Source organism: Monodelphis domestica, chromosome 2, assembly GCF_027887165.1.
Source record: "Monodelphis domestica isolate mMonDom1 chromosome 2, mMonDom1.pri, whole genome shotgun sequence".
Classification (NCBI taxonomy): domain Eukaryota; kingdom Metazoa; phylum Chordata; class Mammalia; order Didelphimorphia; family Didelphidae; genus Monodelphis; species Monodelphis domestica.
This window is the reverse complement of record NC_077228.1, coordinates 233,025,224-233,052,480: the sequence shown is the minus strand read 5'-3', so window position 1 is coordinate 233,052,480 and position 27,257 is coordinate 233,025,224. Positions and strand designations below refer to the sequence as shown.

The 27,257-nt window shown below is 48.6% G+C and overlaps 2 protein-coding genes across 17 annotated transcripts in view; one reads left to right on the top strand and one right to left on the bottom strand.

Annotated features, from left to right (window-relative positions):
• BAIAP2 (BAR/IMD domain containing adaptor protein 2) overlaps window positions 1-12,412 on the top strand; it is a 166,966-nt gene extending 154,554 nt beyond the window's left edge. For 2 of the 4 annotated variants that reach the window (XR_008916446.1, XM_056817364.1), the window contains one exon: window positions 10,694-12,412. Coding sequence is in view for 3 of the 4 variants with exons in the window: in XM_056817364.1 (XP_056673342.1) it covers window positions 10,694-10,763 (70 nt within the window). In the remaining variant the exon portion in view is untranslated. Of the gene's footprint in view, window positions 1-119; window positions 171-10,693 lie in introns of all 4 variants that reach the window. The other 2 variants (XM_056817365.1, XM_007482888.3) reach the window with 2 other exon arrangements.
• Window positions 12,413-13,828: 1,416 nt separating this feature from the next.
• The window catches only part of AATK (apoptosis associated tyrosine kinase), a 225,325-nt gene continuing 211,896 nt past the window's right edge, over window positions 13,829-27,257 (bottom strand). For 8 of the 13 annotated variants that reach the window (XM_056817352.1, XM_056817354.1, XM_056817357.1 and 5 more), the window contains 5 exons: window positions 25,593-25,742; window positions 21,954-24,963; window positions 21,356-21,515; window positions 20,366-20,587; window positions 13,829-18,806 (listed from right to left, as the gene is read on the bottom strand). In XM_056817352.1, the coding sequence (XP_056673330.1) occupies window positions 18,778-18,806; window positions 20,366-20,587; window positions 21,356-21,515; window positions 21,954-24,963; window positions 25,593-25,742 (3,571 nt within the window). In that variant the 3' untranslated portion in view covers window positions 13,829-18,777. The remainder of the gene's footprint in view (window positions 18,807-20,365; window positions 20,588-21,355; window positions 21,516-21,953; window positions 24,964-25,592; window positions 25,743-27,257) is intronic. The other 5 variants (XM_056817353.1, XM_056817355.1, XM_056817363.1 and 2 more) reach the window with 1 other exon arrangement.

Here is a 27,257-nt window from a genome sequence, read left to right as displayed (position 1 = left end):
AAAGTGCCAACTGCTCCATTGAGCTCCCTGTTTGTCCTAGATTAACACAACGCCCTTTTGCTTACCCAGGGTGGATAGGCTTTACCTCTCATACCAACTGCATTTTGTTTTTATTGCAGCGCTGATGTTGAAGTGGCCAGGTTTTGAACTGCCCCCCCTGACTAGAGTTAGTAAGTTGCTCTAAGTCTTCATGTGCCAAATAATCCTCACCTACTTCCCAGTGGCTCTGGACAGACTCCTCAGATGTTGGCCTGCTTGAGTACCTACCAGGAGGGGTGTGGGCTGGTGTATTGGGGCGGGATGGCACTCCTAACACTACCTAGGCATAGAGTCTGGGCTGTTCTCATTTCCAAAGCTTAGTAGCCAATTCCTGAGAGTCTGTTGAGAGCTGTGGTTTCTTCACTTGGCTCCAGTCCTTTGCTTTTACCTAAATCCATTGGGAAAAGGTTGATTCCCTCCTTGGGTCCTGAAAATGGATTTTCTCCTTCCTTTCCTTCCCTTCTCCCACCTCTTGTCTCCATTCAGTCTGGAAGCTTCTGGTTTCTCTGTCGCCAGCCAGCCACACGTGTAGCTGCACGCCCCATGCCCATAATGCCCCTGGTTGGCCTCAGCATTCTCTTCTCTCTGCATCACCCCTGGGGTGTGGGGTCTGACTAGCTCTTTGGGATTTTCCTTCCCCCCTGCTGCTGAGCCCTTCCCAGTGCTACGCTTCTGCCACCAATCAAGAATGAGGCATTTACCAGTGATCAGGCTTTTTTCAGAAATGCTTTCATTAGTTCTCATCAGAAGCAGTTTAACCTGCTTGAGGATTTCCTTTGGTGTGTCTTGGCTCTTTGTATCAATGAGGGGCTGAGTGGTTAGCTTTTCCCCAAGTAACTTTTTCACCTGCACAGTCTGGCCTGAGGCCTGCTTGCTGGCCCCTCTGAAGTAGGTGAGTATTGCCTTGAGCAAGCAGGGCTGGGGGTGGAAGTTATGCTTCCTCCAATGGGCAGGGAGGATCATGGTATCCAGAACTTTGAGCTGGAATTCCCACCCCAGTCTCACCCTGAGCCTGAAGTGTGGCAACATTTTGTGATCTGTTTCCAAAGCGTTGCCCTCTGGATGGACCTGTCACCCAGGAAGCCAGGAAATGAATGTCTACCCTCTCCATTTAACTCTCCCCCCAAACCCCACCCAAACACTCACACTTCTCCAAATTTCATCCATCGAGTGAACCTTGAGTGAAATGTTCATTTGGTTGTCTTTGACTGGGAGCCTGCCTTAGTGTGAGATGTGGAGTAGGTACCTAGTTGGTGGTATGGATGAGTTTTTGTTGTTTTTGTGTCTGTTAGAGCTCAGGGTCATGTGAGAGTCACCGTCTGGCCACTTTGGCTCAGCTGAAGGGATGCTGTGCCAGGGACCTTGGGTGGCCAACTCCTCTGCCCTCTGCTTCCCCCTCAACTCAGCTGGTGTGATTCTGTTCTTGCTTGTCTGTGGTTGTCCACCCCACTCCCCACCCTGCCAACTTCCTGCCCTGCCAGCTGAGTTCCAACATGTTTTGTCTAATCTCTCTGCCTCTGTTTTCAGAATATTTCTCTGTCCTGAATTTATAGAATGAGAGTTACATTTCTGCTACTTCCATACCAACCCTCATTTCAGGAAGAGATCCCTGGCAGCCCAGGGAATAGATAGATGGCTTCCCCTTTAAACAGGCCATTGAATGGGGTTGGGGGGCAGTAAGGGAATTGATCTTGTTGATATAAATAGTAACTCTACTAATAATGGCTTATATTTATAATGGCACTTTAGGGTTACAAAGCACTTATCAAATTAGATTTCATTGGATCCTCCCAAGTAGCCCTGTGAGATACTCAGGATGGATTTCACCCCCATTTTGTAGATGAAATAACTGAAGCTTAGAAAGTCTGAATAATGAATCAATAAATGATCAAGCCAGGACCCAAGCAAGTCTCTTGACTAGCAAGTCTTCCTGAGTGTCCTGAGACCTGAAAGAAAGCCTCCACCAGCCCACTCCATCCTTGAAATAAATCTGATGAGGGATTTCTTTCCCCCTAAATTCCCACCCAGCAAACTCAGCAGCCAGACATGAATGGGAATGTTTCCCTTCCTTCTAAGATCTAACCTCTAGGCCCTAAGCTTGTGGACAGCCTTTTGCCCATATGGCAAGATTGTTTTCTAATCTCCAGCTTGACTTGCTGACATCTCTCTCCTCTTTCTGTTTTTGTCTTTGTTTCTCTTACCTCTGACTCTCCTGTCCCCACCACCACCACCTTGTTCAAGGTAGACGGCCTCCAATATTTTTCTCTCCTTCCCCCTTTCACAGACAGATAAGCCAGATATAAGGGGATTCCATCAAAGCTTTGCTCTCCAAGGTACCACCATCACTACTTCCAAGGCCTGGTTACCCACGGCTGGGCCACAAAAGAGATTCAGAAGGAAGAGAATGAGACAAGCTCTAGGCCAAAGGTTGGGAGACTCCCAGTCATGGTTGGAGCCCTCTGCCTTTGACCCTATTTGGAAATAGTAACCACTGTCATGTGCAGGACACATTCCCTTGGAGTCTTATCCTGGGAGAGTTGTAGGAAGGAAGTTCAAAAGAAACAAGGGAACGCTAACAAGGTTGCTCGCTTTCCTGTTGAGGCACTGGCTTTCTATGCTGTCTGCTCTAGTCTGTGGGCCAGTGTAGAAGGCTTGTCACCCTCAAAACACCCAAGACTTCCTGTACATCTAATGTTACTTCTGTTCAGTTTTTCCCTTCCTGAGGGATTGGCACAAGAAGCTGTTTCAGTGAGTTTGTCCTCTAATTGCACCCTGACCCATACCCTCACACCATTGTCACCATTGGCCCTAGGAGGCCAATATTTAATGTCAGCCCTCCCCAGGAAAGGCAGCTGGGTGGCCCAGTGGGTAGAGAGCCAGGCCTGGAGATGGAAGGGCTCTTCCTAGCTATGTGATCCTAGGCAAGTCACTTAACCTCACTTCCCTAGCCCTTACCACTGTTTTGTCTTGGAAGGCAGAAGGTCTAAAAAAGGTCTAAAAAAATCCTCTCCAGGGATAGCTAGGTAGCAGGGCGGATGGAGCACTAAGCCTGAAGTCGGAAGGATCTGCCTTGGATTCAAATATGGCTTCAAGACACTTCCTAGCTGTGAAACCCAGGAAGGTCACATAACCTCGTCTGCCTAACCCTTGCCACTCTTTTGTCATAGAATTGATACTAAAACAGAAGGTCAGAGTGAAAGCATTATTTTCTTCAGAGCTTTCTCCGCGAATGAGAACTGAGTGTTGATTAATCCGAGCCCTTAGGCCAGTTTTCCAGGATTACTGTTCATTTCCACCCAGAGATGTCATTGAACTGGGCAAAATCCTGAGGAGCCACCATTTTGTAAACTACTACATTGTTTTTTCTTTTTTTATTGTTGTTTTTGGTAATTTTCTAGTGCTTTTTACAAATTTAAGAGCACTGTGAAAATTTTTAACCTTTTTTTGTTTTATGGCAATTCTAAGCCAGAAGGGGAAGGGTTAAGCAAATGGATTAAGTGACTTGCCCAGAATCACACAGCTAGGAAGTGTCTGAAGCCACATTTGAACCCAGCTCCTCTGACTCCAGGCCTGATGCTCTATCTACTGCACCACCTAGCTACCTCCACTGTTCATTTTTAAAATGTAAAAATGTCACTTAAAACAACAACAACAACAACAAAAAACTTAATTTGACTATTGAATGTATTTTACATTATTAATTTTTTTATAAAGGTGAACCCCTAACTTCATTTTTGTGTGGCAGAACTCCTGGTGTGGAAATTGCCTGTTATATATATATATATATATATATATATATATATATATATATATGGCATTATAGCTGGGTTGTCTGGAACCCTGAGAAGTTCTGTGATTTACCCATAAGTTAGTATGTGTTAGAGGTACGACTTGAACTCAGATCTTGATTCCAGGGCTGTCCCTCTATCATATACACATGCTTAATACATATATACATCTCTCTGTATGTATATATCCACAAATATATATATAGCATATATGTTTTGCATGTATATATTGATTTACTGCTCTATTATATATAATTTAAACAAATTATCAATTAAACCTATAAATATATGCATATTTATGTATATGAACATGTTATATATTTATAAACATATATATATATAAAAGCAATTATCTAGCAAAACACTTTACAGATCTCTCTGTATTCTCACAACAACCCTATCAGGTGCTTCTATCATTTCTACTTTACAGATGAGGAAACTGAGGCTCAGAGTAAGTGAATTGCTCAATCACACAACTCCTAAATGCCTGAAGCCAGATTTGAACTTAGGTCTGATGATCAATCCACAGGCCCAATGCTCTGTCCACTGTGCAACCTAATTGGATCTCTAACCCAGTGTCGTGCTATCTCTTACATACATTCAGCTAATTACAAGTTCATGAACTAAATATTTTTTCATCGTCACAACCAGAGCAACAAATTATGGTGCTATGAAGACAATCTGTTTGACTTCTTTTTTTCCTGTCTGAACAAAAGCTTCCACCACTCAGGCCCTCTGGATGCTCCATCATGGCATGGAGGTGGGATTTTGGCTTGAAGGCTGGATCAGCAGTAGGCAAGCTTTCATGGTTTTCCTATACTGCTTTGGATAATATGGGCCCAATACTTGCAAGGCAGCTAGGTATCATTATGGTTAGAGCTCTGGGCCTGGTAGTAAGGAAGATCTGAGTTCAAATTTGGCCTCAGACACATACTAGCTATATGACCCTGGGCAAGTCATTTGATCCTGTTTGCCTCAGTTTCCTCAATTGTAAATCAAGATTATAACAACTACTAATTCCCAGGGTTGTTAGGATCAAATGAGATAATAATTACAAAGCATTTTGCCCAGTGCCTGGCACATAATTCCACCCCAAATAAAATCCTAAAAGGAACCTAAATAAGTTTGAAGAAGCTTATCATTACAGGGTTGGGCAGCAAGTGGTAATTTTTTAAAGTCATAGCCACTTAAGGAGATGGTGTACTAAAATGGAGAGACTGGAACAATGGAAATCACCAGGGGATGAAAAGTATCCTTGCCCCTGTGAAATCATGATTTTCACCCAGGATGAGAAGACAAAATCTGAAGGGCAGAAGAATCCACCCACATTTATTGAGAGTGGAACAAAGAATATGAAGCGTGCTGGATTTTGTTGTCAGATAGAGAAAGCGTGCCAAGAAGTGATGAAGAAAACCCTTAAACTCACTGAACTGAAGACACCTTTGGTCACATGATCTTTACAGGATCAGCCTCTTTTTGGGGGAGGGGGAGTACTTTGCTTATCAATTTCTGCTTCCCTTGCCTTGTCTGACTTGGGCTGATGAAAACCAAAGATTTGTCTATGCCAGGGGTTCTTAATTTGCAGTCCATGGACCCCTTGGGGTTCCATGGACATATTTCAGGGATTCCTTCAACTTTTAAAAATATTTTTTGACTATTTCAATGTAATTGGTCTCCTTTGTAATCCTATGTATTTTGTTTCATCCTTTTACAAACTTCATTCTAAGGGTTGTTAGTTTTCAACAGACCACTAAAGATGTCCATAGTGCAAAAAGGTTGAGTCTCTAGACTGAGACGGGCTTCTTCCTGTCATGTTCATTTCCTTATTTCATATTCCCATATAGCCAATTTCCTCTTTCAGAGGAAAACCACCTTTTAAAGCAGAGCTTAGGTTCCCTTTTGACAGTCTTGCTATATCTGGGCCATTTGATGATGACTGTCAGGACAGAAGCCTGCTGCCAGATTTAGAAGCCGTTAATGACTTGAAGCAACATTTTACAATCATAGGAAGTTCTGCCATTGAACCAAGAAGACCTCCATCACTTACCTTATTCCCCTTTCTTTTTCCTTTTCCTCTTCTTCCAGCTATCTTTTATTTTTTTAAAGTAAGCTCATGGACACTATATCCCATTTAGTCTGGCCACAGGGTTTTGACGCCATTGTTTTATTTGTGGAGTTCTTGTTTTTCCTGAAGAAAACTATATTGTGCATGTTCTAAGTATTTCCTTCTCTTTGTTAATCTCTGATGAGTGGCCAACTTCACAGCGCCACCACGGAGCAAGTTTGGAGCTTGAGGCTCAGAGCCTGTTACAGGAATATAGACACGTCTCCATCATGGCCTTCCAGTTCTATAAGTGTTTATTAGAAGTACTTGTGCCGTATAGAACCCCATATTTGTCACTTTTATATGCTTTCTTTTTTAAACCCTTCCGTCTTGGAATTAATATTGTGTGTTGGTTCCAAGGCAGGCAGAGGAGTGGTATGGGCTAGGAAATGGGGGTGAAGTGACTTGCCCAGGGCCACAGAGCTAGGAAGTGTCTGAGGTTAGATTAGAACTCAGGACCTCCTGTCTCTAGATATGGCTGTCAATCCACTGAGCTCCCCCCCTTTCATATTCTCCCTTCCCTTCCCTTCCCTTCCCTTCCCTTCCCTTCCCTTCCCTTCCCTTCCCCTTCCCCTTCCCCTTCCCCTTCCCCTTCCCCTTCCCCTTCCCCTTCCCCTTCCCTTCCCTTCCCTTCCCTTCCCTTCCCTTCCCTTCCCTTCCCTTCCCCTTCCCCTTCCCCTTCCCCTTCCCTTTCCCCTTCCCCCTCCCCTCCCCTCCCTTTCTTCATGGTCTCTTCCTGCCCTCTTCTCTCCCCCCTCCCAGAACTGACAAGCAATTCCACTGGGTTATTATACATTTCATATACTATCATATGAGTTAACTTTCAGAAGAATTAACATGTATGAAGTACTCTATGTAAATACTACCTATTATATGATTATTAGACAGTAAAACAAATTTTTACTGCTTTCTTTTTATTGTTTTAAAAAATTAACAAGCATTTAGTTTATCTCCTTTCCCCATTGAATGAGAGACAGACAGACAGAAACAGAGAAGAAAAAAGTCCTTGTAGTATATGCATAGTTAAGCAAAGTAAATTCACTCATTGGCTTGGCATGTTGTGTTAGACTTGGAAGAACTGAGTTCAAATCCAGACTTAGACACTTAACTTAGCTAGGTGGCCCTGGTACTTAGCAGTCAACTGGGGATAATACCTCATATCAGGGGCAGCTGGGTAGCTCAGTGGATTGAGAGCCAAGTCAAGAGATGGGAGGTCCTGGGTTCAAATCTGGCCTCTGACACTTTCCAGCTGGGTGACCCCTTACAAGTCACTTAACCCCCCCCCCCCATTGCCTAGCCCTTACCACTCTTTTGCCTTGGAACCAATACACAGTATTGATTCCAAGATGGAAGGTAAGGGTTTAAAAAAAATAATACCTCATATCAGTCATGAGGCTCAAATAAGATAAAATATATGTGTAGTGTTTTGCTGACCTCAAAGCTCCATCTAAAAGCTGGCTATTGTGATGTCTCATTCTTCATTTGGAGTCCTTCCCTTCTGTCTCAGGAGCCGTGTGGCATCCCATGTCATGGATTTGCCATTGCATTGATCAAAATGCAGCTTTCATAAATAACTGTAAAATACTTCCTAAAAGGAAAGGAAAATTCCCACACTCAAAATTTAGCGTCGAAAGGTGGTTTGTTCAAACTTGGCTCCAGTCATTTAAAGTCTGTTTTCATTCACAAGTGGCCATTTCCTCTGTTCCAAAGGAGTATATTCCTTTTCCCAGAACTCACACAGTTTCCCTTGATAGTCGGATGGCACCTAGTCTACAAAGGAAACCACTGGAGGAAGCTTGGGGTTGGGGATGGGGTTTGGTTTTTCCTTTCACAATAATATGGTTACTTAAGGTTGGGATATTTTTTAACCATAGTACTAGAATTGCTCCCTCAGGCTAGACTTTTTATTAAAGGAGGGGACAAAAGAAACATAATTTTACAACTATAGGGTATATACATGCTAGGACCTAGACGCAGTCCCTGCATCCCTGCAGATGTGCTGTTCAGTAATTCTGCCCAGCAGATGTTGGCCCCACTTTTTTTTAAACCCTTACCTTCCATATTAGAATCAATACTGTGAATTGGCTCCAAAGCAAAAGAGTGGTATGGGCTAGGCAAAACAATTAATTGTCTTATCCAGCTAGGAATTAATTGACACAGCTAGGAAGTGTCTGAGTTCAGATTTGAACCCAGAACCTCCCTTCTCTAGGCCTGGCTCTCAATTCAGTGAGCCACCCAGTTGCCTCCCACACATAGCACTTTAAGGTTAGCAAAGCACTTTACAAATATCATCTCATTTGAACTTTACAAACAACCCTAGGAGGTAGGTACTATTATTATTCCCATATTATAGATGAGAAAACTGAGGCAGTCAAAGGTTAAGTGACTTATGCAGGGTCACCCAGCTAGTTAAGTGTCTGAGGCCAAATTTGAACATGTGTCTTCTTGACCTCGGGCTCAGCCTGTATAGATCTTCATTTTCCAGTGCACGGAAGAAACAAATGTCAACTTCTGCCAACTCCAGAAGCTTTCTACTTGCCCCTACTCCTTTGTCCATAAACTTTGGGGCAAAAGGAGCCAAGAAAATCTCTTGTTCCTAACCTCTGCAAGAAAAAATGGGATGCCACTACTTCCAGTCTCTTGAGACCTAATCAGAAAAACAAGCAGATAGTCACTGACCTCTCCTTCAAAAGAAGCCTGCAAGCAGAGAGAGCCCACTTGGGTGGAAATGATGATTTATGTCCCTTGGAGGGTCTGCATAGAAGAGCTTTGGGTGGTTTAGACAGTTACTTCACTACAGCTTTCTCAAATGTTTTTGGGCACAACAGGAGCTATGCAGGTCTGTATGCATCTCTTAATTCCCTTTTTAATAAATCATTCTTTAAAAAAAAAGATTCACATAATCCCAAACCTTTCATTTCAAGAAGGAAAACGTCTTCTTTCCCCCCTCCACTTCTTCCAGACCCCTGTCCCCCTCTTGGGCTTTCAGAGTTGAGCTGTGGTTCTTCCCTGCCTTCCTTGTTCCTGGCTTGGGTTAGTACGATCCACCCTTTTCTTCCTGTCCCCTGGCCAGGCTCCTCACGATGAGTTTGCACTTCGGCTCTCTCCAGCATTCAAGGTAATACGCCGGGGAAGAGGCTCGGGGACTGGCTTCCTCTGGCTTTACCTGGGAGCCTGCCTCCCCTGTCTGTGCCTCAGGTTGACCCTTTGTCATGTTGTGTCTGTGGTGTTGCTGTCCAGCGGCACCTTATGCTGAACTCGTCTCGTCCCCATCACTTGCTTTGTGGAAACTCATCTTTTCAACCCGGCATCCCTCGTTTGCCCTGCCCTGAGCCCCCAGCTGGAGATGATGAGAGAAAGGAGCCTTCATCCGTCTCCCTGTCTCTCACAGCGCTCTGTCCCTGTCTCATTCCATCGTGCCCGCTTGTGTCTTGTTCCTTTGGCTTTGGTCCCCGGCTTGGGCAGGCGGGTAGAGAAGGATGTCAAGTGGGAGGAAAGCATGAGAACAAGCCCAGGGAGCCTCGCTTCTCCTTGGAGTGGTCGGTGAAGGCTGTGGGCTACCGCTTTTGGCCCCGTCCTCTCTCTCCAGGACTGACGTAGCCCAACAGCTGAGCATCTTTGAGTCGTGGGTCCCTGCTGGAGCCTAAGATGTGGCTGCATAATGTGTACGTGTGCATACATGTGTGTCACAAGCGATAAAAAAGGCCTGGTACTCGTCTGCACATTGTTGCTTGCCTTGGGGCTCTGTGGAGTGCTAGGGACAGTCATCCATCTGTGTGTGCGTATATCACATGATATATTACTGGATATAACATGATCGTCTGCATCTGTGTGTGTGACGTAGAAAGACACCCCTGTTGTGTTGGGAACTCCTTAAAGAATAGAGCTCATCTGCTTTAATTGGGACTTTTCTCACTAAACTCTTCCATTTGGGCCATGTTTTGGGTGGTACTTTTTAAGGGCACTGAAGGCACCAGCTCTCCTACCTGACTTCCATGCAGAAAATTCCTGCTTCCATGATGGAGAATGGTGTGTGGGATACTCCCACCTTACACCTTAGGTGGAATTAGTTGGGGGTGGGGGACCCAAATTCTTCCACCCTTCTTGTCCTCTTCAGTGGATGGGGTGGCTGACTGTGTTTTGCTCTCTATGAGGTGCTCTCCAGCCACTGGAGAGTAGCTCCCCTCGACCCCTTTTGTTGACAGAAGCAGCCAGATTGGACTAAATTCTCTGGAGGAAAGATTCTGATCCAGCATGCCTGGGGGAGAGAGAGCTATGAAATAGAAGAGCTCTGAGCTTGGCTCTGTAGAGAAAATCCCACCCAGGCCCATTATAGGAGAGGTGCCAGAAATGGGTTCTTGTGCCCTACCACTAGCTGTAATTCTTTTGTCCTCAATTTGCATCTATTAAAAAAAAGTTTATTGGAAATGATTAACATTAGCTACACAGATATCCACCCAAAGATTTCAAATTACCGATTAGTAAATGGGGTCATAAGGAATTTGTTTTAATAGTGCAAACCTAAACACTGGGCTTGAATCCCTCCTGCCTGCTTGTCTGCAAGCTTGGTTTAGGCCTGAGGCTGGGTGGAATAGGAGCAGATGTACTCGGGAATGTAGGCGGGAGATGAAGCCAACCCAAGGCTGGACCCTGTTCCACAGCAAAGCATCTTTTTCTCCCTTAGCTAAGTTTGACTCCTTCCTCAGTGGGGATGTTGGAAGTGCTCTTCATTAAAGACTTGCTTTTTCTTTTCTCTCCACAGAAATCCCTTTGCTAATGTTCAGCTAAAGCCAACGGTGACAAATGACAGGTCTGCTCCACTCCTCAGCTGATGACAGTCTTCTCCAGCTGGCGTCGCCATTCTAGACTATACACACATCTATTTTGTAATCATTTGCATGTTTTCCTTAGTGTCCTTTGTTTGGGGGGGGGGGGAGTGTTTTTCCTCCAAGCCTTTTTTCCAGGCTCCATCCTAGCCTTCAGCCTTACCTGGGCTGGATCCCAGGCATTCAGGGGAAGGGAGGCTGATGGGATGGCAGGAGGTTTTCCTTTGAAATCACCTTGTCTGAAGAATAAGTGAACTGGGACAAATTTTCCCCAGAGTTAAAAACCGATGTGGTTGGGATCTCGGTGGGCTACTGGAAGCCAGAAAAACTCTGCTTTCTGGGTTTCCTCTCATGGGTCAGTTAGTTTAACTAGCCTCCAGAGTGGGCCCAAATAAATCACTTTTCTCCCCCCCTCCCCATCTTATCACCCACCTTAGCTGGGTTTCCTCTAAGGAATCAGGGCCTCTTCTGTGGCCCATCCTTTGTCTCATCCCTCAGCATCTCCCTGCCTCTGTCTTTGGACAGTTCTATATGCTGGGTTACGCTGGTTGCTGGGAGGAAGGGGGAAGGTATGTGCAGCTGCGGTTCTAGCCTGAGCCTCATGTATGTTTTATAGGCTTGTGACTAGCGCCAAGTGCCAAGCTCCACCAAAGCTGCTTTTAACGAGCTGCATTATAGCAATAAAGTGGTTTCCCTTCTGCCTTTGCACACTGTTACCTCCCTGTTAAGAATAAGTACTCAGGCTGGGGCCCATCCTTCTTAATTTAACTTGATTCAAGAAGGAAGGCTTAAGGAAACTTCCCCACCACGTTTGGTCATCGGGCAGGCAGTGGGACTCTTAAGAGCTCACAGGGAGGAGGCAGAACCCTAAGAGGAATCTTCCCCAGGACTTACTTTAGGCGGAAGGTCCTCCTGGCTGGGCTGGGGCTGGTTCCTCACCCTTGGGATGGGGTGTCTCCAATTTCTCCCTCCCCGGCAGGAGAGGAGGGAGCAGGCCTCCAGCATCTTTGCCCCATCCCAGAGTAGCCCTCCTCAGTAGCATGGGCTTAGCGTGGCAGTCCCCTCACCCCTCGGCTACCTGAGGTGGCTCATCGTCTTTACTCTGCGAGTTTGGCCACTGACTTCTTGAGCCTTCCTCGGGCCCGGCTGTTACTATACATTCTCATGGTCTGTTACAGTTTTGATTTTCAGTATGAGGGGAGCGCTTTGAGCCGCCTCAAAAGCTTCTTTCCATCTCCCTCCCCACTTAAGTATAAAGAAACAACTCTTTGTAACTAGAATCTTCCCCTGCTCCTTTACTTCCTCTGCCGTGCAAGGCTGACCAAAAGTGAGGAACAGGCGATTTGGAGGCCTGGGGGCATTCCCACTCTCGCAGGATGCGGCACAGGAGACCTGGGCGTTTTGTGCACCTGCACGTGGGTGCTGCTGGTTTTGGTCTTGCCTTCCCTGGCAGTAAGCTGTTAGCCTCTCCCCTCCACTCCGAGTGTGAGCTGGAGCTCCTCTGTTCCTCTTCTCCCCAAGCTGCTGGCCCAGTGGGAAACCCCTGGGTGCCAGAAAAGTCAATATGGGAGCTATCTATAGCCATTATGGGACCTGTGGCTGAAAGGCATCTTGTTTGCAAAATAATTTATAAGCAATTAAAAATGCTAAGCAAAGTGTGTGGCCTATTTCCTTGCTGACTTGCCAGTAATGGCGGAGTGGCTCCCTGACCGACGGCCCTTTTCTGTGCATTCTGAAGGGAGGGAAACATTGGTTTCTGACCCGGATCTGGGTTCTGGTGGGATAGGTCATGTCTTCATGCTTCCCCCTCAAGCTCCCAGCCCTCCTTTGCCCCTGGCCACATCTCCTCTGCTCCCCGGGGAACTGGATCCTGAATGAAAAAGGTCTTTCCTCTTTCCAGAATTCAATAAACATTTATTAAGGTGCCCCATTTGGTACAAGGCTCCATGCTTGGTGATGGCATTACAAAGATAAAAATCCCCAGCCTCTTAGAAGCTTTCATTTACACAGGGAGGAGGCATAGGTGTACTCGGAGAGGTTAATAGTGATTTTTAAAGGCCCCATCCGTGAGAGTAGTGTGGACGAGTCAGAGCTAATGTGGGCATACCAGGAGGAATCAAGGTTGTGAATCCAGGCATATAGGAAGGCTCTGTCGACAAATCGGCAAGTTTCTAAAAAGGTGAGGTTGGGGGAAGAGATGGCGAGTTCCATTTTGGACACGAGTTCCAGGTGCTGACGAGACATCCTGGTGTTGCTGCCATGTAGGAGGAACTGATAATGTGGGAAGATCAGTGACTAGAGAGGGCCCCAGACAGCTATTGGGGTCCCCCACAGCTTAGCAGGTTCGGAGATCGCTAACAGCAAATCCAAAAGTCATTTTTGGACAGAGGAGTCATGCCGAGAGAGTGGGGTCAGGGTTGTGGCAGTCAAGGGAGGGAGAAAGACCCAGTTCTCGGGAGAATTCAAAAGCTGACATTGCCAAAAACTTCATTGACCAAAAAAAGGTCTTCCCGAGTCCTTCCCTAGTCTGAGGTAGTTTAAGGCTGAGTTTTTTGTCTGTGACCCAAAACGGAGGCATCTAAGTGGAAGAGTCCCTAGTTCAAATTTGGCCTCAGACACTGTGATCCTGGACAGGTCATTTAACTTCTGCCTCAGTTTACTCATCAGTAAAATAGGGACAACAATGGCACTAACTCCCAGGGTTAAATAAAGTAAAGTAAGGATAAAATGGGGTATTTGTAAAACTCTTACAAAGTTTTATATAAATGCCAGCTATTACTCTATGGTGCTGGCAGTGTTTGGTTAAGAGTTCATTCTTTCCTTGCCCTCCCAAGGGTTGCTAGGATAGAGGCTTGCATGATCCCCCTACTTTCCCCGCCCCCTCAGACACTCCCCCCCCCCTCAGGCTTCACTACTGGCTTTCTTTCCTGGGGTTTGGGGGAGGGTCAAGTATAGGTACCAAGAGATCCTTTGCTATGGTTGCTTGCCCACACTCCTCTTCCTCTCAGGTGATCCATTTGAGAAGTGACTCCCTGATGGACAGGGGCCAGCTGACTGCAAAGAGAGCCAAGTTTAAGATATTTTAAAAACTTTATTATCGGACCAACAATATTTTACACACATGCTGGGGAGCTGTATGGAAATCAGCACTGGTAAAAAATACAGCAATTATGACCCGTATTGATAAAATATACAATAATAGCCTTTATCTTAATAAAAATATCCAAGACAGCTTGAGCCTCATGCAGCCTTTAAGTAGAATTTGGGGGCTGGGGAAGAGGGTCTAGACCAGCAGCACCTGGTCCTGGTTCCCCTGCTGTCCTAGGCCCAACCTACCCATCCAACGAGATGGGAGGGAGACCTGGCAGGGCAGGGCTATAGGACCAGGGGAAACGAGGACCATTTCCCCTGGGCTTGCCTGGGTAGCCCAGGGAGAGGGAGTGCCAAGCCCATGCCTAACTAGATCACAACCAGCTCCCACTTGGTCCACAGTTTACCTCTTGGTTTAAAAGGAAACCAGACTTTTCCCTGAAACTCCAACTTCTGCAGCACAGAACTTGGTCAGAGTAGGATTGGGATCTGAGTTTCCTGCCCATTTCCTACTGTTCCTACTGACATCCTTTCTACACCCCAGCCCGCAAACAACAGGAATATCAGAGGCAGAGACGAATGCTCTGCAAGCCAAGTGAATAAGTTCTCACTGCCCATTTTACAAATGTAAGAAGAAACTGAGACCAGTGAAGGCACCCTGACCCTATTTGGCACAAATTGGGGGCAGGAGTTGGATTAGAGTTACAGGATCCAGGAAGGTATCTCCTGGCTCCCAGAAGGGAAACATGAAATTAGACTGTGATTGAGATTGGGGAGGTCGAGTTCAGACCTTTAGCATGAGTGCAAAAACAAGGCCCTTTGGGAGAGGCTATTTCTGGCTTCCCCCATCCCCTGGTCCCAGTTTCTTGGGTTATGGAGGAGGTTCCAAATTTCAGGAACTGGAACTTCTGAAGGACTGCCTTGGAAAGATATTTGTTTTGATCAGCTCCTCAGCATAGAATTAGGACCAAAGGTATTGGGAGCAAAGAAGCTTGGTTTAAAGGAAAACTTCCTAACAATTAAAGTTTTCCAAAAATGGAATGGGCTGCCCCAAGAAGGAGGGAGAGCTCCAACCCAACCCCTTTGTGATTCTCCATCAAATATGGGCTGGACTTTTTAACTCTTACTTTGTCCAATCGCCATCCTGAACTGCTCCTGGGAGCAGTTTTCTGGGCCACAAGAGCCAAAGGCTTGGGAGTTACTCCATTCTTAGACGGAAGGCAAGAACAGTCATTCTGTACTCACCAGACACCACTGGAAGTTCAGGTGCTTGGCATGTGGTACTAAATGAGGCCAAGGTTGGGGAAGCCAGTATCCCTGGTAGGCCAGTTAAGGCCACCCCCTATTTTCTCCCCCCATTCCTCAGCTAGAGCCTGTATCTCCATCACTGACCACCCTGCCTAATAGATAGGAGCCACAACTGGGAGAGTATGAGAACGGATTTGATCACAGGTGGATGAGTCAGTTGGAAGGCCTGGCAGTCACCAACTCTTAATTCTGGGACCCCACTTCATCTTTCCTAACTACTTTAACCGGGTCTTGGTGAGACTCGGATAAGATGTAGAATACGTGATTGGAAAAAAGAGCCCTAACCCCCTACTTCCCAGTGAACCAATAAATAAAGCTCTAACAACAGCAAGGAGAACTAGAAGTGGAGGAAGATCTTCCTGGCATTCCGTTTCAAGGTAGCAATGGCAGAGATATTTGGGGACCTTGTCTCTTCTTTAAGGAATGTACCTCATTTGCTTGGTGGGATGTGGGTGGAGGTGAGGCCCCACTGGGATGCTACATTTTTTTTTATTTTTTAAAGATCTGTTGCATTTAACAAAGACTAGACAAAAAGGAGACAATACCAGGAAGGTTATTGGGGGGGGGGGGGCTTCAAATCTAAGCAGCATAGAAGGAATAGTTACAAGGCTACGTCCCAGAAAGCCGAGGATTAACGAAAGCTTTCCTGGCCTGAAGAGGAGCAGCCAGACCCCTGAAAATTGCTTAATAGTTTGGCAATCGGGCTTTGCATGGGGCACTTGCCCCTCCTGCCAGGGAAGCTCCTTTCATTCTCTTCGTTTTTCACTCCCCTCCCCCACCTTGCCTAGAGCAGCCGGGACCATCCAAGGCAAAAGGACTCCAGTATCCTCTCCATCTCCCTACTTCCCCTCCCAGCTCCCTCCTACCCACTTTCCTCAAGACTTGAAGATGCTTTTTGTTTTTAGAGCTGGGACAGAGGGACACCTCACCCTGCTTGCCCTTTCTCCAGGGGTGCAAAGGGTAAACCATCTACAGACTTTTTTTTGGCCAACCTTTTTCTCCCCACTGGTACTTCATTCATAGCTCAAGGGTTGTTGTGGAAGAGTTAATCAGAGTATTCTCCATTTTTGAGCAACAGGGGGAAGATCCAGGAGGTTTCTGTCACCAGGGGCCCCTTTCTGAAACAGGACCCCCCTTCCAGGAGACCCACACTTCTTTATTCCCAGGTGCCACCCTGTCCTCGGGTCACAATTTTGGTCCTCCTCATTCCACTTCCTGCCCTGAGATCTGGAGCCCAGAGCCTTCAGACAGGAACTCTGTAAAGTCTCATCTCCAAGACCACGAAGGGAAAGCTGGAGAGGAGGCAACCACAGCTGCCCTTCAGCTGTGGACATCTAAGTTAGATCACTCTCGGAAGGGAGACACTGGAGGGCCCAGCCTGGCTAGGGGAAGAGGGGAGGTGGAGACCAGGGCTGTCTCTCCAGAAAAGGGGAAACCCAGGAGTGAGTCTGATTGGCCTATGCTTTCTGTCGCCTCATTTTACCCACAGCCATTAAAAGTGCAGCCAGACTCTTCAGTTGGGGTCTGTCCCATTCCTTTCCTCCCTCCCATCGTCGGAGGATGCCTCTGGGACTTCCAGAGACAGCAAGGGGGACACTTAGTTAATAGTGCCTAGAGGCCCAGAGCCTGGCATACACAGGGGCTAGGAAAGGCCTGTCTTCAGAAACATCCATCGGAAGGATCTGCGGGTTCTACGCCTCTTACCTTTCTAGAAATAGATGCCAGCAGGGCTGAACTTTCAAGCTATAACATGTTTGAATCACACCAGAATACAAGCACATCATGGGAAAACATTCAATGGTCTCCACCCCCAGGCAGGAGACTCTGCACCCCCCCCCCCATAGGTGAGGCTGACATTGCCCTAGCAACTCGCACAAGGCCCAGCTGTACCTGCCACACACACACATGCTGGAACATGTGGGCCACCTACCCACAGAAAGCTACGCTGTGCTCTCCCCCACAATGTTCTTGCACAATGTGGGCATACACATACACGCGTTATCATTCGCCTACCCTTCTTCCCACTCTCATCTCCCAAGGCTGCGACCTACAGGGGTTGGTCTATTGGCCCCAAAGGAGAACACACTCTCTTGGCTTAAAGGCTTTTTTCTTAGCTTAATTTCTTTTTAAATAAAGAAAAAAAATCATTGCACCAGCATTCTAAGCCTCAAATGAATAATTAAAAAAAAAAAAGGATAAACCAAAAATAAGGTCCCTTCCCACCCCACCCTTGCCCACTCCCACCCCACCCCCACCCCTTCAATAAACTCTTTACATCTCTTTGGCAACAATAACTTAAAATTATCATGGTCCCATTCTCTCTGCATTCACCATTATAAAAATATTCCCGCTGAGCCCCATTTGCTATTACCCTGCCCCCCAATTGTTCCTTAGCGCCTGAGCAAGGGGGAAGAGGGACCCCAAAACTGAACATGGAAATGGACAGTCAAGTGGAAGGAGTTCCCTCCATGCTCTCCTTGGCAGACCAGGGCAGTTAGCCTAGTAAGCTCTCCCATATATTGCCTGTGTGCCCTGTAGACAGAGGTTGTCCTAAATTCCCCCTCAGCAACCTCTAGAATAGGACCTGTAGCAGGACAGGGAACCCCAGAAGCCCCATTGTCTCCCTGATGAGGCTGTGCTGGTAGTGACACCTACCCCTTCCCATTGCCCCAAAGCACCAAGGCCCTGGGGTGAGGAAATCTTGTTTTCTGGAGGGGAAGACCCTTTCGCTTTCCCCCTCCACAGCAACAGCTGTTCTGGAAATGTTGCCCAGATTTCTGCTTGGGAAGGGCTGAAGGGACAAAAACAAAACAAAACATGGCAATAAAAAAAGGCAAACACTAAGGAAGGGGTGTGGGACTCCCGCCCGTTGGCCCATCTTCCAGCAGACCCAGCTCCTGGCAGAAAGGAGGCAGGAGGGTAGGAGGATGGGGAGGGTCCGGCTAGGAGCCGTCTAAATGAGTTGAAGGAGACAAGGCAGAAACACGTCCCAGTAGGAAGCTGAGGGAGACAGTATTACTGAATGACACTAGGGCGGAGATTCAGAAATCCAATGTATGTACAGCAGGATCCGAGGGAGCAGGGGCAGAGAGGAAGGCCCTGGGAGCAGCAGACATGGGCTCCCATCCCCACTACAGCTCTAGGAAGCAGGGGTTCACTAGGCACTGGGGCAGCAGGAAGGGGTGAGCCCCGAGAAGTCACAGACCAGAGGAAGGAGCAAGCAGTACTGGGGTTGTATTGACTCCCTTCAAGGGGGGAAGGTAAGAATGGGAGCAGGATTCTGCAAGTCTACCCTTTAACGCTATCATTTATATATGTATATTTATACACAAACCCGCATGCCTTCAAGCACATATGTCCACATAGACCATCATCCATGGCTGCACCTGTACCGGACAAAGGGGCAGAAGGCGGGGGGTTGGGGGGTGATGTCTCTGTGAGCTAGCAGCAAACCAAATGCCTCTGATAAAATCTGTCTAAAAAAATAGAGCCAAGTTCTTGACAACCCACCCCCCCATCTCCTCCGCCGCTTCGTCTTGGGGCCGGGAGGGGCGTCTCTTCTTGCCCTGGTCCACAGAGCCACGCTGGCACAAGAGATTCCGAAGTGCCTTCCAGGCCCAAGTTATTCTCTGTCACCGTCTTCACTGCTTCCTGAAACAGGAAAACGAGGGTGGTTATTCTTGCCCCGGCGCTGGTGTGTGTTGGTCCTGTGTCCTTCTCACCGAGTTTCCCTAAGCATGTGCCCTGGCTTCAGATACTTCCTAGCTGTGTGAACCTGAATAAGTCACTTAAGCCCCATCGCCATCATCCTCAGAGGAGAGGGAGGATTCCCGGGCAGGCTCAATAGGACAGCTGGACTCCTCTGCTGCCAGAGGTTTAACACAATGCCTCCAGCACTTAGGACAGCGCCTGTAGCATTTTAAGACTAGCTTCTAGTAGGTGCTTAATAAATGTTTATTGATGACTGGCCCTCCCCCAAAGTAGGTTCAAGCTCCTTCTCCATCCTAAGGTTGGAAGCCAATCAGAACAATACTGGGGACCACCATGTTCTAGAATCTGAGTCTTGAAAGGACTGGTTGAGGTCTTCTAGTGCAGCACCCTTAGCCAATCAAGCATCCCCTCTAGGGGCAACCCAGTTCCTTAGCTTAGCTTACATATTTCCAAGGATGGAGAACTCTCATTGCCAGATAAGGCACGGCGGGTCAGCGATAACTGCTAGGCTTTCTCAAAGCCCAAGCCTGTCTCTCAGCAACCCCCACCACCCACCCTGGTGTCAGTTTTGTTCTTGGGTGCTGTGCAGACTCTGCCATCTCCCCCTCCCATGGGACAGACCCTTTGGAAGATGGGGCATGAACTCAAGGCCATTTGGCCCCTGGTGGCTCTCCTTCAGACATCCCCAGAGGACAATTAACTACATACGAGACACAGTCCCTCCCTTAAAGGGGCAAAGGAATACAATCCATAAAGAAAATGTGTCTTCTCAAACCAGGCAGGGAAGGGCAGTGCAAAGAATATTGGGTTAGAACCAGGAAAATGGGTTCAAATCCCACATCTGACCTTTAGTAGCCAGATGACCTAGAGCAAGTCACATGACTGAGGGTCCATTTTCTCCTCCATGATTCTGGGAGACTAATATTGACATTATCTTTCTTTGTTGTGAGGCAAGTACTTCATAACTCTTAAATCTCCATAAAAATGAAGGTAGCACCTCCTGACAGAATGGAGATGGACTTAGGGTATAGACTGAGGCCTGTTTTTTTGGATGTGGTTCAAGGAGGAATGTTTGCTTTTCATTAATATTTGTTACAAGGGTTTTGTTTTTTTTCTGTTTTAAATTGATTTTTTATGGAGAGAAGGCAGATATTCAGTCATTGAAAAAAATGGTGTTGAGAATTTCTGAAATGAGAATGACATAATGAAGTTGAAAAAGGTTTTGGATTTAGGGCTGGAGGGCTTTGAGTTCAAACCCCAGTTCTTCCACTCACCACTTGGACACCCTGGATTAAATCACTTAATTTCCCTATGCCTCCTTCATGCCATTTTTGAAATAAGATGACCAGTTTAAATGGCTCCTAAGATCTTTTCTAGCCCCAAATTGATTCTCCTATGGCTCCCTCTGTGGTTTTTACACAATTCTGAACCTGTCTTTGGTAGTAAGCTTTCCCTGTTTTCTCCTCTGCTCCCCTCTCCCCCCAGCCCTGGTCCCTCACCTCCTACAGACTCAATGTCTGAGTCAGAGACATGCGTAATGGAGAATCGGGAGACTGGGGTGGGAGACACAGTGAAGCGGGAAAACTGGACGGGCAGCACCTGCTTCGGTGGGGTTGGTAGGTTGGGCAGCATGGAGTCTGGCATCCCAGGCCCCGGTGAAGACACAAAAGATGACTTGGCTGGCATTAGTGGGAAGTCATCGTCCCACTCGAACCCACCACCTGTAAAGAAGGCTCTGTCAGTCACCTTTTTTCCCATGCCCAGACCTCCCTCACGAGCTTTTTGCCCCAGGTGGGAAAGGAAGAGTAAAGAGGCCTGGCTTGAAGAAGGCCCATGTCTCTAGCCTGCGCTCCCCTGGCCCTCTGATCCCTCAAGAAGCTACTAAATTAATCTCATCATCTCTTAGAGCTGAGGTCCAGTCTTCTTTTCCTCTGATGGACTCTGACTCAGAAAAGATGGTCACTCAGAAAAGAGGCCACAATTACAAAAAAACACATTCAAAAGCAAGAGGTGGCTGGCATCAGGGGGCTGTAATATGGGAGCCCAAGGACCACAAAGAGGAACAAGGACTAGTTGGAACAGTAAGGGCAAGGTGAGGTCACCCCAAGGGCAATGGGATGATGATTCCCAGGGAAAGTGAATGGAGCAACAGTGATTCTTCATCAGTCTTGGGAATTCCAGTCCTAGGATCTACTTTACCTCTAGCAACACTTTCTCCCCCATGTCCTCCTGACCCCGGCCCACCTCCTCCAAGTGACAGCAGAAAGGGGGCCCACTATCCTTGGAAATCCAATGTGAGAACATCTCCCTCGGGGCCTGGCATTAAGGAACTCTCCTGTTTCCCCCAGGGAGGGTTGCCTGGCCTGCTACAGGAGGGCTTCACAAACCTAACACAGGTGGAGGGCTCTTTTGGGAATATAAATTTCCTGTGGTAGATGGGGAAAATCTACCAAGCATCATGCCCTCACTTCCCACCCACCCCACCTCACCAGGCTCACTCTCTTCAGAGGCAGTCCTGTCAGAGAAACTGTCTGCTGCACTGAGTCGGTCAGATGGGTTCAGGGAACTGGGGCTGCTTGGCAGGAATGAGGAAGTCGATTCCTTCATCTCAGGGAACTGCTGCTCCCCGAGTTCTCTAGTGGGGCTTTCCTGAGTGGAGAGAGGGGGTGTCAGAAAAGGGAGGACAAAGTACAGAAGCAGCAGCTGTGTACAAATGCAAGATGCTCGCTTCGGATGGGCATCATTCCCCATCAGGGCAACTGCTTCTTCTATCCCACCCCATCTCCTTGCCTGGAAAGGAGGGAGAAGTGGACATTACCCAGAAACCTTTAGGGGGATAGACAATCCCCAACTCTGACAAGTAAAAGCCATCCCACCCTACCGTCTCCGGCCAGTCTGGATTTCTGGGATGGGCCTAAACGTGTGGAAGAGCTTTTGCTCTCTCTCTCTCACCCAGAGGTATGAGAGACAAACCCAGCCTGGCTACACCTGCCCTCTGCCAGGCTTTCTCTACCAACCCAATGTCCCCCTGGCATCCCTCTCCCCTCCCAGAAGTCCCAACGCCAGTCCCGAGGCTATAGGGCTTACCTGATCGAAGAGGTAGACGGTAACATCGTCAAAAAAGGAAACGGCCTTTTTCTTGCGGTCGAGGTCCTCACAGAAGGACTGGGACATGAGGCTGGGCATCTTGAGGAGACTGCGCAGGTTCCGGGCACTGTGGCTCTCGGCCACCACGATGGGCACAGCAGCGGGTTCCTCTTCACTCTCCTCACTCTGCTCCTGGATGTTATAGCAGCACAGCTCTTCGTCAGACTCCTCACTGTCCTCCGAGTCCTCTTCCTCTTCCTCTTCTGCCGGCCGACTCTCCTTGGGAGCCGGGAGATCCGACAGGTCCAGGCACAGAGGGGCTGGGCGTGGGGCCGGCTTCTCCCCTGCCTTTGCTTTGGGGCCCAGGGGGACCTCACAGGTTGTGGCCCCCTTTCGTTCCTGCACCTCTGCCCCAGGAACCAGGTCTGCTGGGGTGGGGAACAGGCCTGGAGCCTCCTGGGCTTTGTGGCAGCTTGCCTCAACCTCACTGTCCTCTGGACTTGGCAGGACAGGGGTCAGGGAGAATATTTTGGATGAAGCAGGAGCAGGGGTAGGGGCAGAGGCAGGAGCAGGGGCAGGGGCAGGGGCAGGGGCAGGGGCAGGGGCAGGGGCAGGGGTGGGAGCAGACTCAGGGGCAAGAGCAGGGACCAACCCATCTGCCTGCTCCGTGGGGCTCTCCTGGTCTTGCTCTTTGATGGCAGGGCTGACTGTCACCTCTGGAGGGGGCTCCCCAGAAGGAGAATGAGGAGGCCGAGCACCTGCTTCCTCCACTGTTGCTATTTCCTGATTATTGGGGGACAGCCCTGGGGCCTCAGAGCCCACTGGGCTAGGCTCTCCTTCCCCAGCCTCACTGTCCTCCTCCTCCTCCTCCTCTTTCCCCTGGGCAGGCCGCTCTGGCTCTGTGTCATAGTCAGAGAAGTAGGCCGAGTCTCGATAGGGGTTTTTCTCGTTCAGACCATGCAGCTCGGCACTGATGGAGGAAGAAAGCCGCATCTCTAATCCAGGGCTCTCATCCTCCTTCTCTAGGGGCCCAAAGTCCTCAGGGTCCCGAGGCTCATGGGGCTCTTTCAGGACAAACTCGGGGGACTCATAGTTCTCTGTGTCATAGCCACTATCTAGGGCCCGGGGCTGCCCAGCCGCCGGGTAGGACACTGTCGGGCTAGATATCTCCCCACCATCACTGGCTGTGGATGGGATATCCAGTGACTCCAGGGAATCCGGAGTTCCCGCCTGCTTCTGCAGGGACCGGAATGCGGGGGTCGTGTCGGGCTTCTCGGGAAGGAAGTCATTGGAAAAGTCTGTGAAGACCCCAGAGGTGGCCTCCGTCGTGTCCTCATCCTCACTCCCTGGCCCTTCTAGCTCAGGGAAGCTACCGCTGCTGTCCAGCGTCTGCTCTGGCTCCTGGCTCTTGTTCTGGCTAGTGTCCCACGGCCCAGGGGACTCTGGCTTGGGAACAAGGGCGAGATTGCCCGCTGCCCTGCTGAGAAGTGGGTCTCTGTCTTGGGATGGAGAGGGCAAGGGAGACGGGGCTGGGGAGGCAGATGGGGCGACAGCCTCCTCAGAGGCTCCTGGATCCGCCCCACAATCGACACCCCCATTCTCGGCAGTTTCTACATCTATCACCTGCGAGGGAGAGATGGCAACCAGGGCTGGGTCCTCGTTTGCCTGGCAGTGTTGAACAAAGGTAGGGGGGCTCCCCAGCTCCTGCCCAGGGAAAGCTGCCTCTAAGCCAGGAGCCTCGGGAAGGGGCAGGGGGTCTGGCAGACAGTCTGTGGCAGGGATCTCGCGTGGGTCAGGTCCTGTAGCTGGGCCTTCTGACCCCAAGTACGAGTCTACAAAGTGAGTGGCCCAGGTGTCAGGGGGGCAGCCACTGTTGATGTTGTTATTGGCAGACATGTTTGAGGTCCAGTGTCTTTGCTGGGCAGCCAAGCTCGCCTCCTCAGTGGCTTCACGCTGGGTGTTACTGCTGGGCAGACTCTCCGGCTCCCCTAGCTCTATTGTTACCGATTCAGGAGGGCTGCCCAGGGCTCCCTGTTCCTTTGATTCTCCCACCACTGCCTCCTCCCCGCCTGGTGACTCCCGGGTTGCAGAATTCCCCGAGGGGGACACTCCTAGGGGGTCCTCAAAAAAAGACTGGTGGAAGCCTGGAATGCCCCAGTCTTTGCTGGCACCCTCCCTGCATTCCCCCAACAAACTGTCTTCAGTCCGTGAAACCCCTGCAGGGGAAGGCTGGTAACAGAGCGAGTCTTTGCTACAGCTCATATGGGAGTAGTAGTCGGGGTGATCCCAGGGCCCCTCCCCAGTGGGTCCTTGCCCCAGGAGTGGTTCCATAGTCAGGGACACAGTAGGGCTGCTGTCTGAGTCGTAAGCACCCCCCACAGGTCCTTCTTTGTCATGCCAAGGGGTGGCAGCCGCCTCAGGGGACGCCTGCTGGCACTCGGGGCTGGAGGAACACATGGTGAAGTCCAGATCACAGTCAGCTGGTTCTTCAATGCGAATATAGTACTCGCTGCTCACAGAAGGGCTGTGGGCACTGAGGATGGGCACCACCCCCGGCGGTGGGCACTCATAGCAGGAGGGTGAAACCCCTAGGCTCAGGTGGCTGACTGAGGAGCTGGCTGGGTAGTAGAGGTCCTGGTAGTGAGCAGCATGGCGGGGACTGAGGGTCCCCGTGGGAGTCTGGAAGGCCTCAGCTCGGCTGGGTTCCCACTTGTACTCGAAATTGAGTCCATGGCTGGTCTCCATCACCGTCAAGATGTCATCCCCATCTGAATGGAAGCCATCCCCCGAGAACTGCTCCAGGAGCGGGAAACTGGAGGACAGCTCGGCCGCACTCCCCAGGTGGCTGGCTCCATTGGTCCCGCTGGGCTTCAGGGACTTCCATCGCTTCTCAAAGTCTTCCTCAGCCTCCGTGGTCCCCTTGGCACACAGGTAGGACAGCAGCAGGTGCACCTCCTCTGCCGTGGGCCTCTGCTCAGGCTGGAGCCAGCAGAATTGCATCACCTCATACCTGTGAGGTCCAGGGTGGAGAGAAGACGCTTAGGTGTGCCCCTACCATGGGTCCCACCAGGCCTGCCCCCTGCCTCCCTGTGCCGCTTCCAACTGTCCTCGACTGACCACTTGACTCCAACTCCTCCCAGCCCTCCTGGGCAGCCTATGAGAGCGTGCCTGTGCATGTGGGGAGGGGAAGAGGGTACGCCATCTCTTACACTCTGGGATTACATTCTATCCCCTTCTCCAAGTTCTTGGCACCAGTTACTAACAAGATACACTCCACACAGAGAATCAGGGACAGCCTCGCTGGAAGGCACCTTAGAAGGCGCAGAGATCATAGAGAGCAGAGCAGGGACCTTGGAGACATCCACATGACAAATAAAGACACTGAGGACCCGAGTGCTTAAGCAACTCACCCAAGATCACATGGCTGGACAACTGAGCCAGACCGCTGGCCTTCAACACCCCTGCCTTAAAACCCCTCTTCCTTTGGGAGAAGGAAGCTAAAAATCGGGGCTAAAGTTACCCAAGGCTCAGGCTGTGGCAAATGGGAAATCTCAGCAGAAAGCTCTCAGAGGGGTCACTCTGGAGGAGTTTGGGGGGAGCAGGAGAAGCAGGAAAGGGAAGCTCTGTATGTCTCCTCACCAGCGGTCCGAGAGCGACAGCTTCAGCTGGGGCTTGGGTAACTTGAGCTGCTGTTCTTTGATGGCGTAGGTAAGCACCTGGCGATCAGAGTAGTGGTGGTAGGGCTGGGCGCCCAGCTCAAACAGTTCCCATATTGTCACACCCAGTGACCTGCAAGGAGGGGGGGTGGGGGTGGAAGGAGGCAGCTGGTTGAGACTACAAACCACTCAGTACCCAGGCAAGAAAAATAAAAGCAATTCGTGAGCTCTGAGTCATAGCTCTGTTTCTACTTTTTTTACTGAAAGGGTTAAATGATTTCTTGATTTGGCTAAAAAAAAAAAATCTGCCCTAATTAGAATCTTGGAAGAAAAAAATCTTAAAAAAAAATACAAGCTAGCATTTATAAAGGGCTTTAAGAAACTATATTACAAAGCAGCAGTCATCAAAACAATTTGGTACTGGCTAAGAAACAGAAAGGAAGATCAGTGGAATAGACTGGGGGAAAGCGACCTCAGCAGGACAGTATACGATAAACCCAAAGATCCCAGCTTTTGGGACAAAAATCCACTATTCGATAAAAACTGCTGGGAAAATTGGAAGACAGTGTGGGAGAGACTAGGAATAGATCAACACCTCACACCCTACACCAAGATAAATTCAAAATGGGTGAGTGACTTAAACATAAAGAAGGAAACCATAAGTAAATTGGGTAAACACAGAATAGTATACATGTCAGACCTTTGGGAGGGGAAAGGCTTTAAAACCAAGCAAGATATAGAAAGAATCACAAAATGTAAAATAAATAATTTTGACTACATCAAACTAAAAAGCTTTTGTACAAACAAAACCAATATAACTAAAATCAGAAGGGAAACAACAAATTGGGAAAAAATCTTCATAGAAACCTCTGACAAAGGTTTAATTACTCATATTTATAATGAGCTAAATCAATTGTACAAAAAATCAAGCCATTCTCCAATTGATAAATGGGCAAGGGAAATGGATAGGCAGTTCTCAGATAAAGAAATCAAAACTATTAACAAGCACATGAAGAAGTGTTCTACATCTCTTATAATCAGAGAGATGCAAATCAAAACAACTCTGAGGTATCACCTCACACCTAGCAGATTGGCTAACATAACAGCAAAGGAAAGTAATGAATGCTGGAGGGGGTGTGGCAAAATAGGGACATTAATTCATTGCTGGTGGAGCTGTGAACTGATCCAACCATTCTGGAGGGCAATTTGGAACTATGCCCAAAGGGTGCTAAAAGAATATCTACCCTTTGACCCAGCCATAGCACTGCTGGGTCTGTACCCCAAAGAGATAATGGACACAAAGACTTGTACAAAAATATTCATAGCTGCGCTCTTTGTGGTGGCCCAAAACTGGAAAATGAGGGGATGCCCATCAATTGGGGAATGGCTGAACAAACTGTGGTATATGTTGGTGATGGAGTACTATTGTGCTCAAAGGAATAATAAAGTGGAGGAGTTCCATGGAGACTGGAACAACCTCCAGGAAGTGATGCAGAGCGAGAGGAGCAGAACCAGGAGAACATTGTACACAGAGACTAATACACTGTGGTATAATCGAAAGTAAGGACTTCTCCATTAGTGGCGGTGTAATGTCCCTGAACAACTTACAGGGATCCAGGAGAAAAAAACACCATTCATAAGCAAAGGA